Source organism: Periophthalmus magnuspinnatus, chromosome 18, assembly GCF_009829125.3.
Source record: "Periophthalmus magnuspinnatus isolate fPerMag1 chromosome 18, fPerMag1.2.pri, whole genome shotgun sequence".
In the NCBI taxonomy this organism is placed as follows: domain Eukaryota; kingdom Metazoa; phylum Chordata; class Actinopteri; order Gobiiformes; family Gobiidae; genus Periophthalmus; species Periophthalmus magnuspinnatus.
Genome location: NC_047143.1, coordinates 4,489,388 through 4,503,814, shown reverse-complemented (window position 1 = coordinate 4,503,814; position 14,427 = coordinate 4,489,388). Strand labels below are relative to the sequence as shown.

The window sequence follows — 14,427 nt, the reverse complement described above, 5'->3', positions numbered from 1 at the left end:
CATGTTTTCCCATCTTCGGCCGTTAGAGGGCGCGCGGTGCTCGTTTCCGCAGGTTCTACGTCATCAGTACGAGCCCCGAGCTAGCGGCGCCGTGGTGTGGACTTTTCTGCGATTTTCCTCCTTTTTCTGCAATTTTGCCCTTTAATCTTCACTTCAACGACAAACCATTCAAATAGTTTCAGTTTTATGTTTAAATAAGGTAAGATTGTTGGGTGAGAGGTGTTTTTTGTCGTTATAACAGCGGTGTTTAGTGTTAACTTAGCAACATTACCAAGCTCCGTGTTTGCTGCACAACATTATACCGTTATTTTACATTAGTCTTCAAACGTTTGGCCTAATTTTTTACACTCTTTCTATGTTGATTTAAATTGTATTTGATTTGAGTTGTATGACTAGGGGCAAACAAAAGAAATACAAGCTATTTTATATCGGCATATTTAATGACAAGTGTTAATCAACTACAATCCTGTTTTACCTCATTCAAGTTTAATAATAAGTTTAATTTGGCGTTCTCCTTTCTAATGCTATTTATTTTTACTGTCAAAAATGAGCATGTACCTAATGTATAAGCCAGAAACGTCTTTAAGTAAACTATAGATGTTTTTTCAAGTTGTTATGATAGTTTTAACACATTAATTCAATAATATTAAGCAGCCATTGCTTTCTTCTATGTCAGATAATATTGTGTGTAATTTTTTTGTTGCAGCTGTGTCCCTGGGGTGAAACTTCGCATCACGTTGCCATGGCATCTCCGGGGGGACAAGGCGGAGCTCTGTCCACGCGAGAGAGAGGAGCTGGGGCGGCCAGGAGGATGAAGTGGACTTTGGAGCTCAGCATGGGCAACACCAGGTACTGGGACTATGGCCTGGGACTATGGCCTGGGACTATGGCCTGGGACTATGGCCTGGGACTATGGCCGGGGACTATGGCCGGGGACTATGGCCGGGGACTATGGCCGGGGACTATGGCCGGGGACTATGGCCGGGGACTATGGCCGGGGACTATGGCCGGGGACTATGGCCGGGGACTATGGCCGGGGTTTAGGGCCGGGGAAATAAAGGTACTGAAAGTCTGCACTCACACTTGTATAAAAAATAGAACAAAATATGGACTAAACTGACACTAGAACTAGGGGTTAGGGTTTATATGACATGTGGAGGTAAGTCCATCACTGTTAAACATAAATGTTAAAGGATGAAGGATGAAAATGTATCTATATTAGTTATACTGCTTATTAGTGTTAGTGTACTTTAATAATGAGTTTGTTGCAGGAGCCGTTCGGATCGTCAGGGTGGGCAGGGTGATGTGGTTTACCCCATCGGTTACTCTGAGAAGCCTGTACCAGACACCAGCATCCAGGAGACTGACAAGAACCTGGTGGAAAAGGTAAGAATATATATACTAGGGTTGTTAAAATTATAAAAAATCAACTAGATACTCATTTGAGCCAGCATCAATACTAAAAAAGTCACATTCCCGGGACAGAAATTAACCTTTCCTGAACAGCTTTAGAATGATCTTGAGCTGTATCAGAATGTATACAGAAAGTATAAGACCACATAGATGGTAGGTAGGTCCCATAGTGGCCCCATGGACCACTATGGGACCTACCTGGATGACTGAGGGATTACACCGGGCTATCGAAACTATTTTCATATGTAAAGTGGAAAGAAAACGAATCAGTGGCCAGTACTGTGAATAAGATCACAGTAAATTTTATTGTCCCCTTTAGGGCAATTTGGGAGATGGGACAGATGGAGGTATTTAACAAAGCTTTGACAGAGCCACTGTGCCTTTAATCAGATAAATAAACTAATCTTAAACTGCATCACAATGCAATGTAGTGTTGTTGATGTTAAAATTGTGTAATGACTTAATTTGCAGTAAAAAGTACTGCTGTTTTTTTGGGCTAATTCCGCAGGAGGCCTAAAGGCCAACAAAAATTGTGTAATCCAGGAGTGTCCAAACTGGCCCTCAGAGCAGATATAAGACCGTATGATAATTTAATGTTGAAAATCACATTCTACTGTCTAAATAAAGAGTTCTTATTATCATTGTAGTATCAGAATCAGTATTGAGTCTATAACTTAGTATTGAAATCCAGTTTGAAATTTTAGTATCGTAACAACACTAGTACCAACATTCACACTATACAGATGCTAATAGGTTTAATAAAGCTCCACCTAACGCAAAATCTTGGTTATAACAATGAGGTTTAGGCTATGATGATTGAAAAATAAATATTTATAAATGTTTTTTGAAAAAAGAAATGTAAAAACATAACCAAATAAGTTTAATGTCTCCTCTGTCCGTATAAATAAACAAAATTGAAATAGTTTTTTTCACAATAGCTTCAGAAAGTGGTGCCATTATTGAACCCCAAAGATGTGACTGTTGTCAGTTGAAAGAACTTAAAATCATGAAAGTAATATAGCCAATCCAAAACAATACATGTGTGGATTTCTATTCTGAATGTATTTCAAAAACAGTGAATCTCCCATAGAGTTACATAGGCCCTTGACCTCCATCTGAAATTATGACATCATCAAATTGTAAAACGTGAGCTGAACCTGTTGCTCTTGTGCTGTTGTAGCGCTGCTGGGATGTGGCTCTGGGTCCTCTGAAGCAGATCCCCATGAATCTGTTCATCATGTACATGTCGGGGAACACCATCTCCATCTTCCCCATCATGATGGTCTGTATGATGGCCTGGAGACCCATCCAAGCCCTGATGTCCATGTCAGCAAGTGAGTACTGCCCTCTACAGCCCAACCAGAATAGGACCATAAAATATATCCCTATCGACTCTTAATAATAAATATTTAAAGGTCAGTCAATGAACAGGGAGTTGAGGGTAGATGTCACTGACAAGTTAAAGACTAAACAAATGAGGTGAACACTTCTGTGTTTAGAAAGGAAGATGTTTGTGTCTCAGTGCTAATTGCTAATTTTTAGGCAACATCACAAACTGAAGTAATGTGAACAATTAAAATTTTTATGGTTAATTATAGTAGAAATAGAAATATTAGACATGTGTTTTGACGTTTACTCATTTTAGCAACTCGGCAGGGATGACAAAACATGGCCTCTTCACTGAGCATTTTGCTTTGTTTTGGTCCATCAAAGTATATGTTTGTGCTGTGGAGAACAAAAAACTTGTTAGTAATGCTGTTAAAAGTCTGAAAATGAAATGCTCAACGTAAATGAGATGTTGCTTAACTATTTCTGCCAAAACTGTGGTTATCTGTATGAAATTTGTTTCATTAGAAATTATAGCTGAAAAATGTTTGTGCTAAATATTGCTAACTTACTACAAGCACCTGAACATCTCGTAGCCGCCGTTTGCCCTTATTTTGTTCGTTGTTTAGCGCATTTTGGTTTTCCTGTGCATGTAATCGTAGTGACTGACATTAAATGTGTTGTTTTGTGTGTCAGCATTTAAACTGCTAGAGAGCTCGAGTCAGCAGTGGCTGCAGGGCCTGGTGTTCCTGGTGGGGAACCTTCTGGCATCAGCTTTGGCCATTTACAAATGTCAGTCTATGGGCCTGCTGCCCACGCACTCGTCCGACTGGCTCGCCTTCATTGAGCCGCCACAGGTACGAACACAATACACATTTAAACCCTGTTTTCAGCCTTCACTATGTAACTTTTTCATTTAGGTTGTTTTTATCACACTACAAAAGTAAAACACGCATGTATCTTTACTGTGAGTGGGCTTGCATCTCCATAAACCTCACTCTTACTTGGCCTGGAGGAGGGGCTTCTTCCTGCTTGTTTCCATGGCTGTAATATTCCACAGTATGACATAAAACTTGTCTATCTCCATGGAGAATGTTCCAAAGTGTGGTTTTAACTTCCCTTTTCCATGGAATCATGCAGGTGACATGCCACCTCCAAAAAGTTACATACCTGTAGCTTCTACAGAAGACACAAGCTTTGTTTTGGTCTTTATCCATGGGTTTCAGAATGATGAAAAATAGATCCATTGCTATAGCCTTTGACAAATAAAAAGAAAATATGATCTTTTGAATGACAAGTCCTCAAAAGGTTGCATATAACAGGAAGATGAAACCCATGAATAGATCCTCCCAGTGTTTATAAACGAAACACCTCCACTAAGTCGTTTTCACACACTGTCAGTAGTTAGGTTGATATAAAAGCATTTGCTCCGATAGCGGTTCGCTCTCAACAGTCGCATTCTGCCACTCTGAGCGCGCTTGAAACAGGTGAATCTCAGAGCGGCTCCTGGATCGGGGTGAGTGGTGTGAACGTGGCTGGCCTCAGGCCAATCTACACTGTAGCGGTAAAAGTGGAACTGGATTTTTTTTTTAAAAACCCTCTTTGATCATGTTTATTTGTATGAATGTGTGTTGCAGAGCTGCAGTTTGACACGTTTGGATCAATTTAATATCAGTGACACTCCTGTCTCTGTCAGGAGAGCTTCGGTCTGTCTGCATATTGTTCACAAAGCTTTTTCTTCACCGCCACCAGTGCACATAGTCCTCACTGTATATTTAGCCACAGGTCAAAGAAAAGACCATGGCGTGTAGTGCCAGGAAAGCGAGTGCGCGTATACATGGGCCGCTGTCCACTTGAAGCTGATGGACTCTTGCGTAGCTCATGGTGTTTGGGGTGAATGATACGCTGTGTCTGTGAACAAGACCGACTCAAGAGGAAAGTGAACTAAATCTAGTGTGCACTGGGGTCGGTCCACAGAGCCACTGACATGTGTGAAAACCACCTTAAAAGACTCCTCACAGTTCCATTTGGCTTTAATCATTTAAAAAAACATGCATTCTTACGTGTTCTTTTTCCTTTTGTCCCACAGCGGTTGGAGATCATGGGAGGAGGGATGGTGTTGTGAAGAAATCCTGTTCATAATTACAGAGTTTAAAGCTGTACATATTGTTGGTTGTTTTCATATTCTATCAGATTAATTCTAAAAATGGGTTGCATTTATGTAGAATTTGTTTGGGATTGACTTCACAAAATGGCTATAGTAAACTTACACTTTAAAGTTCTTTCAACTCACAACACTCACATATTTGTTGTTGAATAGTGGCGCCACTTTCTAAAGCTATTGTAAAAAAAGAAAGATTTAACATATGTTTATTTATGGTGACAGAGAAGATGTTAAACTTTGTTCCAGTTTTTGTGGATAGGTCCAGTAATTACAGAGATATTAACCATGAACCAGGACTAAACCTCTTATTTTGTGGCCTATAAATGATATGACACATTCTGTTTAGCCACTTTCAGATTTCTTCAGACTGTTTCATTTTAACTGTGCCCATAAATGAAATAAAAATTTGGACTTGTTGACCACTAAAAATGTTGTTAGTCTTATTTTTCTTGTATTGACATTTCTTAATATACTGAAATACTAAGTGAAAATATGATTAAAGAGGAGTTAACAGGGTTTCTGTTTTAAAATTCCACTAAACGCCAAGATTAACACCTCCCTAGGGAGGCATCCAGGATGCACCCGGAACAGATGCCCACGCCACCTCAACTGGCTCTGAGGAGGAGCAGTGGCTCTAGTCCGAGCTTCTCCCGTGTGACTGAGGTCCTCTCTCCAGCTCTAAGGGAGCACCTAGCCACCCTGCCAAGGAAACTCATTTTATTTATTTATTTAAAGGACAATGTGCATTTACATTAAAAAGATGGCTGCACCAGATTTAGCATAATGCTACTTTTCATCTGTAGTCCTAAAACAACAATTAATACAACAATTAAACAGCAATTAAAACGATTAACACGTACAATGTAAAAACAATACAATACAAATTGGTGCAAGAATTCAAAAGTACAGATTATTCAGTGTTCAACAGACTAATAAAACAAGTAATATAGCAACAATAAAATAGTAAAATAGAAGTAAAATTGCAGCAGTTACTTAAAGTGCAAGGGGTCAGTATTGTTTAGAGTGCAAGAGGTAAGTAAAGTGCCTCAGGATGTTTACAGTGCATCAGAAAAACAATGCAATAGCTACTGGATGTACCCACGAGGAAAGCACCCGGTAGCTATATATCCAACTGGTGTGGATACGGCAGTGTAATAACAGTCATAATCTGATAGTCTGGATACCCGTCTGGTATTGTTAGTGAGCACAAGACTGGTGCTCTAAGAGCCAATCTTTGACGGCCCGTGAGAAGCTGTGAAAATCTGCCATGTTCTTTAAGTTGTCTGGAAGCCCATTCCATTCTTTAATGGCTTTGTAGGAAAAGGCTGATTGGGAAAAAGCAGACTTTCTTTTGGGAACATTGCAGTCACCCCTTGAGACAGACCTTCGTGCTCTGTTAAGAAGTTGAGCACGTGGCTGTACAAAAGTTTTCAGGGGGGGTGGGGCAACATCATGAAGGATTTTATGCACCAGGCGGATATCAGAGTATCTGATCAAATTGTCAAAGCTTAAAACTTTGTATTTGTCTAATATATTGCTGTGGTGGTATCGCCGGGACTTTTTATCAAGAATTTTAAGTGCCTGATTGTGCAAAGATCTTATTTAAATATAGGTCGCTTTGGCTTGAGACCAGGACGACATGCAGTACAGGATGTGAGAGATTATCACTGCATTGAAGTAAGATTTTGCAGCTTCCAATGACAATGAGTTCGTGACATTATATTTCATAACCTTTCAGACCTTCTTAACATGCTTCTTAAAGGTTAGTCTGGAGTCCAAGATGACGCCCAAATACTTGACTTCCTCTACGTTTTTAAGCATGTAACCGTCCACATAAATATTTGTAAGAACACTGTGATTTTGTTTGTTGGAGAAGTACATTGTGACCGTTTTTTCTGTATTCAATGAAAGGTTCATGCTGTGAAACCACTCCATTGCCTTTGATCGCTTGTATCTGTGATCTTGCCCTTTCTGGCATTACCCAAAGCTCATGACCAAAGGTGAGGGTAGGAATGTAGATTGACTGGTAAATCGAGCCCTAACCTGTCACATGCAAAGCAATTATTATTTTATATAATGTATCTTATTTTATAAACTGGTGTGACAAGAAAAACAGTTCATGAAGGTGTGACCTGGTCTTTGTTCAGGATCACCTTTTCTCTCTTCAGGCCAGAGCTGGGACACTGTTAAACAAGTTGGGTCTTTGAAATAAAAATCTATTTTCAGATTACCTGGAAACTCTTGGATTAAGTCAACTACATTAGACATTAGACAAGTAGCTGACAAAATTGTGACTAAAGATGATTTCTATGGAGATGGATATGTTTAATGTTATAGAAACACTTTTTGAGGTATATTGTTGATTGAAAAACGTATTTTTTTCTTCTAAACTCTTACGATTATCAGAGATTTTTAGTTCTTACAATTATATTATTAATTAATCTTGACACCTCACCTCCCTCATTGTCCCACATTCAGACTCGTGCCATTGTGTCAAAGCGAAAGGACCGGGTGGAGGCAGGTTCTTAATGAGGCGGATACAATTCTCAGGAAAAAGTTTGTTTCAGCTGCGATACAACAATGAGCGGTAAGGATAATATTTAGATTTAATAGATTTTTTGCTATTTAAAGATGCAACGTGTATCTTTTCTGGTTGGGGTTCATGTCAACCGCTTGTCACCTTGGAGATGTTATTTCTTCGTCAGTCATGTTCCACAGTATGGCATTCATTACATTTACTCAATCACAGCTGTTTTTATTGTTCAACATATCACTCCAGTAACTTGGCTTGATGGTTACATGCATGTCATGGATGCATTTAATGCCCTACTGTGGAGCATTCAGGGTAAACAATAATATCTCTGGGATGTAAAAGTAAAAAACAAGAAGTATTAATTTATAGTTTTATTAAGGTTGCTAGGTAACAGTTGAGCAATTATCTCTACATAAGTCACACATGCAAAAGAACAGTTTTTGGGTTTTTTTTTCGACAGAGACCCGCATCGTGGTCCTGGGGAAAACTGGAGTGGGGAAGAGCAGCTTGGCCAACACTATCTTTGGGGAGAAAGTGTTTGAGGCGCGCTCCTCTGCCAACTCTGTCTCCGCCTGCTGCGAGTCCATCACTAAAGAGGTGAACACAGGGAGGTCGGAATTGTATAATAAAAGTAATAATCCTGACAGTTTTAGAAGCTAACACTCCAAAAAAGTAAACATTCATGTAAAGGGCTTTCTGGTGGAAGGTCAGCTACCTGCCTGTCTCCATGGAGATGCTATTGCTTTGTCTGGAATATTTCACGGTATGATATCTTCTCTATCTTGCATTTTTCTATTTAGAGTTGTTTTTGTTGCTAAAAAGAAAATGCCTTACAAAACACATGCATTGGTTTTGTTAGTGAGATCACCGCTCCACAGATCTGATGACGGCACAGTGGTTAATACTCACACTTCACAGCAAGAAGGTTCCAGGTTCGACTCCTTCTGTGGAGTTTGCGTGTTCTCTTTGTGTCTGGGTGTGTTTCCTCCGACACTCTGGTTTCTCCCATCAATCAGAAACATGCACCGTGGGTTAAATCCTCCAGCTAAGGCAGACCTGATCAAGACTAGCTCAAGATCTGGACATGGGTCCCCCGGCGTTGGCAGGTTTAACCCAGACACAGAAGAATGGGTCAAATGCAGAGGACACTTCCCTACAGTGACAATATGGGCTACCTTAACTTAACTAAAACCTGATCTGTAGTTTGGCCTGGTGGCGTTCTCTGCTTGTTCAATTCAGTTCTATTTATTTTTGTAAAGCCCAAAATCACAACAGTAGCTGCCTCTTCTCTTAGGGCTGAACATGAGCATTGATTTAAACAACAGAAAGTTAGAAAATCAACAATGAAACAGAAACAGACAAGTAAATTAATCAACAGAAAACAAGCAAATGGAGAACTGTCCCAGAACATCCCCTGTTTTTAGATCCTCCTTCTCGGCAAGGAAAAACTAAAAAAAAACAGTAGATAAAAGAGAAACCTCGAGGAGAACCACTTGAAGGAGAGATCCACTCCCACGGACGGGCAGCTGCAGATGTGTCCAGGGCTAATGTGCATCCATTTACAGATAGAGTTCAAGTCTGTAGGACCAGAGCCACTCAACTAAGGGACAGAAGGAGGTTTATAGGGACAGAAAGAGGCTCTGTTTCCATGATGGATACGTTTAAGGGCATACTGTGGAACATTCCAGGCAAAGCAATGACATCTCCATGGAGACAAGCAGAAACATGACATGGTGCAGCTTTGAACTTTTCCTTCAGAAGGTTTGATTTCATGAAGCTGGTCTCTGTTGTTAGGTCACGTCAATAACAGTGAATAATTGTAACCTCCTGAAGTGGATCGACACGCCCGGACTGTTCGACACGGGGCGCGAGAAGGAGATGAAGTCCGAGATCTTAAAGTGCCTCACTGAGTGCCACCCGGGACCCCACGTGTTCCTCATTGTGCTCAAGGTCGACCGACACACGTCCCAAGAGCAGGCCGTTATAAACAAACTCCAGGAATACTTCTCCAAGGGCGCGCTGGAGTACGCCATTTTGCTGTTCACCGGCGGAGACCAACTGGACGAGGGAACGACCATCCAGGAATTTGTGTATGAGAATGAGGGTTTGAGGCAGCTTCTGGAGAAATGTGGCAACCGTGTCCATGTGGTAGACAACAAATACTGGGGAGAGAACAAGGACGTGTACAGGAGCAACCGGTACCAAGTGTCTGAGCTGTTCCGAACCATAGAGCAAATGAAGATCGCCAATGGTGGACGGTTCTACACCAACAGCTTCCTGCAGCTCAGCATGGAGGAGATTATGCTGAAGACTTACAGCTGCACAGCGGGAGCACTGCTGTTGGCTTTTCTTGGCAAAGCAGTCCTGGATTCAGCCACTTAGCGTAGTTTTAGCTGAGCAATCACACCTATACCAATCTTATCTTTCTCTGGTTATTGCGGCGTTTCAGATGGCATCGCAACATTCTATAGCAGTTCAAATTAAAGCTGCAAGCAGCGATAACGACACGCACAGCCCTCTATCCTCCTGCAACCGCCATATCCACTCCACAACTCCAGTACTTTTTTCTTCCCGTTGTAAATTCTGTGTACTTTCTAGTGGGGCCTTCCCTGTTATTACCAATGTATCTGCCAAATTTAATGCATATCAGTAAAAGTAATAATAATATTCCATGTCAATAAAAGTAATATGTAAGGTATAGGTAGATGGAGGTGTAGAAATGACTACTTGAAAATGTTGTCTCAGGTTTAGGCTTTTGTTTGAGTTCGGTCACTCAGTATTCATTTTACCTGTCTTTATCTGCATTAAATAACACTGGTCTATAGAATGTTGTGATGTCGTCTAAAACTCAGCAATAATGATATAATATAGCTTGGTAGTTTGTCCTGGTTGAGGTTCCTATTTAATTCTAAGGCTATTTGCACTTTACCCGTTTAAACCAAACCTTTACAAGAGCATCGCACCAGCATTTGGGTCAATTATGTGTCGTTTGTTTTGGGTTTGGGTGTTTTTACTGTTCTATATATTTTTGTCTGGATTTGTGTTTTGTCTGATTGTGTGGCGGGTGTATTGAATTTAAAGTAAATAAAGGTACTTCTTGTCTTTTTATTTGCTAATAGGATATACATATGGTGAAACTCAATAGCCTGCTGAACTTTTCTTTTGGTACGGAGCGTCTGGCCCCCTTAGTTTGTGGAAAATCAAAAAATACAGGAAGCAGTGCTGAGTTCTAAAGTAGAATACATGTACAGAAAATTACATCCAAAATGCACAGACAAGGAAGACATTTTTCAAACAGTTTAAACCCTCATTTAATAAAAGAAAAGTTATACTTATTTTTGTCTAATTGTAACTATTGTGCAGTTCATACATGTTTTGCTCCTTGTTTACATTATGGTTGCTATAGGTAACAGTTATGAAATCACCTCTATGTACGTCACATCTGCTGCTCTGTCCAAACAAGAAGTAAAGTAATAAACTTGACCAGAATTCAAAACGACCAAACTAGGGAAGATTTTTAATCAAACTTAAATATAGGCTTAAATAATGTCACATTAATTATGTTTTAGTGAAATGAGTAGGCTAACCTGCCTATTTTTATTATTCTGAAACTGGTGTGACGGGAAAAGCAGTTAATGAAGGTGTGGTATGATGGTTCATAAGCCTGTGTTACTAAACCTTCACTAAAGTAAAAGTTTAGGACTGTACTTAAGTACACATTTTAGGTATCTGTACTTTAAATAAGTACATTTTAAAGTGGATACTGTTTACTTTTGCTCGACTACATTTGAGAGCAGTATCTGTACTTTCTACTCCACTACATTCTTGAACTGGACTGAAAAGCAAAAGTATTTTTTATTACTGTTAGAAACCTGAAAAGTCTAAGGGGTTTATTTTGAACACATTCAGATAAAAACAGCTAGGATCAATTTCATTGTTTCTGTTGAACAAATCTTTATCCAAATCACTATGCCTGAAGTCCCAGGGCCTTGTGCTTGTGCATTGGTGACTCCGCCTGCTTCACAAATGAAAGTACAGTGACAGTCCAGTGCAGCTGGAGACAGCAGAGCCGAGTCCAGACAAACCAAACCATGCAAGGTAGGCCTTCTCCACTCTGCTTTTAAAGGAAAAGACTTAGAATTGAACACTTTTACAGTTGTTATCCCAAGAGAGGAGATGCATGTTGTTCAAACTCATTTTTCTCATCTATTCATTTCTGTGCCAATGTGAGCGCCCCCTGGTGTTCACACAGGCCATTCACCACAACAGAGGTGGAAAGTAACGAAGTACAAGTAGTAAAAAAAATTCTACTTAAGTTTTTATCTAAGTAGAATCTGTATTTTACTTAAGTACATTTTTACAGTGGATACTTTTTACTGTTACTTCACTACATTTGAGAGCAGTATCTGTACTTTCTACTCCACTATATTTTTTAACAGGACTGAAGTAAAAAGTACTTTTCATATGATTTGAGGGTTTATTTCTTCCATGTTTGTGGTGACATCTTCATTATAGTTTTTGAGTTCAAACTTCGACTTTGAGCAAACAAAAATAAACACACAAAATTCATAAGAAAAATTAAGATATTAATTTGTATTGATACTGTTGACCAAAATATGTATCATTTTTATCTATATCAGTACATTTACACAACACTTGTGTGAAATACTTTAACTTTTTACTCTTAACGTAACTTTTTTAAATGGGTACTTTAATACTTTTGCTTACATGGATTTTTCCATGTGATACTTTTACTTAAGTAACTTTTTACCTCTATATTTGTACTTTTACTTAAGTAACAAACTTGAGTACTTCATCCACCACTGGACTACAATTAATAAAGTGTAAACTACAGAATATAAGTATTTGCTACAGAAATGGCCTGGAAACCACAGGCCACAGACCTTTAGATAAATGATGAGTGATTGTTTGTGATTTGTTGTTCGTGTGTTTGTTTGTGAGTGTGTTATTAATGTGATGTAACCCGGGGGAAGTTAAGGTCCCTTAACATAAATAACAGACAAGTGAGTAAAGCAAAGGACAAAGCAGCGTATAGTGGTAACAGACAAAGTTTATTCAGACAGTCATGATAAAAGGCTTTTCTTGTGTTTATATTAGGTTATTAGCTTCAAAACACAACAAATCTGTACTGAAATACAGAATTTAACTGAACCTTATTAAAGTAAATCACAACAGAACCAAAATTAATGTGACCAAGTAATTACTTAAATATTTCAAATAGGAGCTTATGTTTAAACAATTCAGTTGTATTTGTAATAATAATAATAATAATAATAATAATAATAATAATAATAATAATAATAATAATAATAATAATAATAATGTATTATTATTATTATTATTATTATTATTATTATTATTATTATTATTATTATTATTATTATTATTATTATTATTTATTTCCAAAAGATATCTTAAAATGGCTGACCTTTAAATTATAATAGTTTCTGGACTATATTAAAATATGCTGTGTGTTAGAGTTGAGCAAATAGGCAAAGTCCACAGCAAACAAAAAATAAAGAGATGAAAACCAAAGCAAACTCTATATAGGCCCAAATAATCATTAAATAAAACTAAGGGGAAAACAGTGACTGGCTCCTGAGAAAAATGAAGTTTGTGCAGTAGAAAACAAAGACATTATCAGTACATGTCAAACAAGGCCCAGCTTACAGTTAATTATCACATAATTGAAAAACCGTAAAATAAACACAAAGCAGCAACAAATTATCCAGACTGGAGGCCCGAGGGCGACTGGACTGGAGGCCCGAGGGCGACTGGACTGGAGGCCCGAGGGCGACTGGACTGGAGGCCCGAGGGCGACTGGACTGGAGGCCCGAGGGCGACTGGACTGGAGGCCCGAGGGCGACTGGACTGGAGGCCCGAGGGCGACTGATACCTAGTGAATATGTGGAAGTTATAAACGACATGCTTAAGTTACAGTGTTGTCTATTTTGTTCATCTGTTAGTCAGAGCAGCCTTTATGCAAAGGTCCCTCCCAGAGCTGAAGACGGGACTGTGGTTTATATAAATATCAATACATTATTGTTTGTCTTTTAACTTCAGTTGTAATTGCTTGGATTATTTTTACATTGTCTTTTAGTTCAATCTGAAGACTTCAAACTCTCCATCTTGACTGCACTCTGCTCACAGCAATAAGGAGGAATGAAAGGATTGGATTTCCTTCACTGTCGTTTAAAACCTTTGCCAGTCCCACAACTTCCTGAAAAGCTCAGATTAAAGTCTAACTTGAGTTAATTGAGCTTCAGACAGAGCAGTGCCTCTCGTTAGCATCATCACAACCCCAGGGAACTAGGGAATGTTGACAACATCAGCTGCAAAGTATCAATTCATGGGTTTCAATCAAAAAAATGTAGTTTCCTGATTTGAAGAAGGACCTTTTCTCATTCATAGGATATAATACTTTGATTTGAATTGTGTTATTGCTATAGCGACAGAGGGATGCTGTCATGCCAGACCCTTCGAATCAGGAAGGAATCTTTATGCCTGAAACCCATGAAGATAAGAATACTTATTGGAATTATGAATCATTAAATATAGATTAATTATGATGAACCCTGGAGATTTTTTTCTTTTTTATTTATTTATTTATTTATTTATTTTACAGTTGAATCTTTCTCAGTGGTTCTGTATCATGGCCACTAGATGCCGCCATTTCACTTCTTCTTGGGGGAATTTGAGCCACTATAGTAAGACTCAATCACTGACATATTTTCTGTTTTATTCAGAGCCAAACTCGCTGAGAATCGTCCTGCTGGGGAAACACGGCAGCGGGAAAAGCAGCCTGGCAAACAACATTCTGGGAGAAAAGATTTTCAGAGTGAGCTACAGGAGCGACTCAAAGGTCCGAAGCGTTCAGACTCACTCCAGGACCTTGAAAGAGCGCAAAGTGACGGTGATCGACACTCCAGGGGTCGTGGGAACCCAGGGCGTGGGGTGGCAGCGCGCGGAG

General features: G+C 39.2%; 2 protein-coding genes across 2 annotated transcripts; both read left to right on the top strand.

Moving 5' to 3' along the window:
- The first annotated feature begins 27 nt into the window (after positions 1-27).
- Positions 28-5,326, top strand: emc4 (ER membrane protein complex subunit 4). The gene is made up of 6 exons (XM_033983558.2): positions 28-199; positions 707-849; positions 1,272-1,386; positions 2,594-2,747; positions 3,436-3,596; positions 4,829-5,326. The coding sequence occupies exons 2-6, from the start codon at positions 743-745 to the stop codon at positions 4,862-4,864; spliced, it is 573 nt and encodes a 190-aa protein (XP_033839449.1). The 5' UTR covers positions 28-199; positions 707-742; the 3' UTR covers positions 4,865-5,326.
- Positions 5,327-7,411: 2,085 nt separating this feature from the next.
- Positions 7,412-9,835, top strand: LOC129457140 (GTPase IMAP family member 7-like). Its single transcript, XM_055229239.1, has 3 exons — positions 7,412-7,490; positions 7,897-8,033; positions 9,231-9,835. Exons 1-3 carry the CDS (start codon positions 7,484-7,486, stop codon positions 9,816-9,818), a joined length of 732 nt encoding a protein of 243 aa, XP_055085214.1. The 5' UTR covers positions 7,412-7,483; the 3' UTR covers positions 9,819-9,835.
- The last annotated feature ends 4,592 nt before the right edge of the window (positions 9,836-14,427 follow it).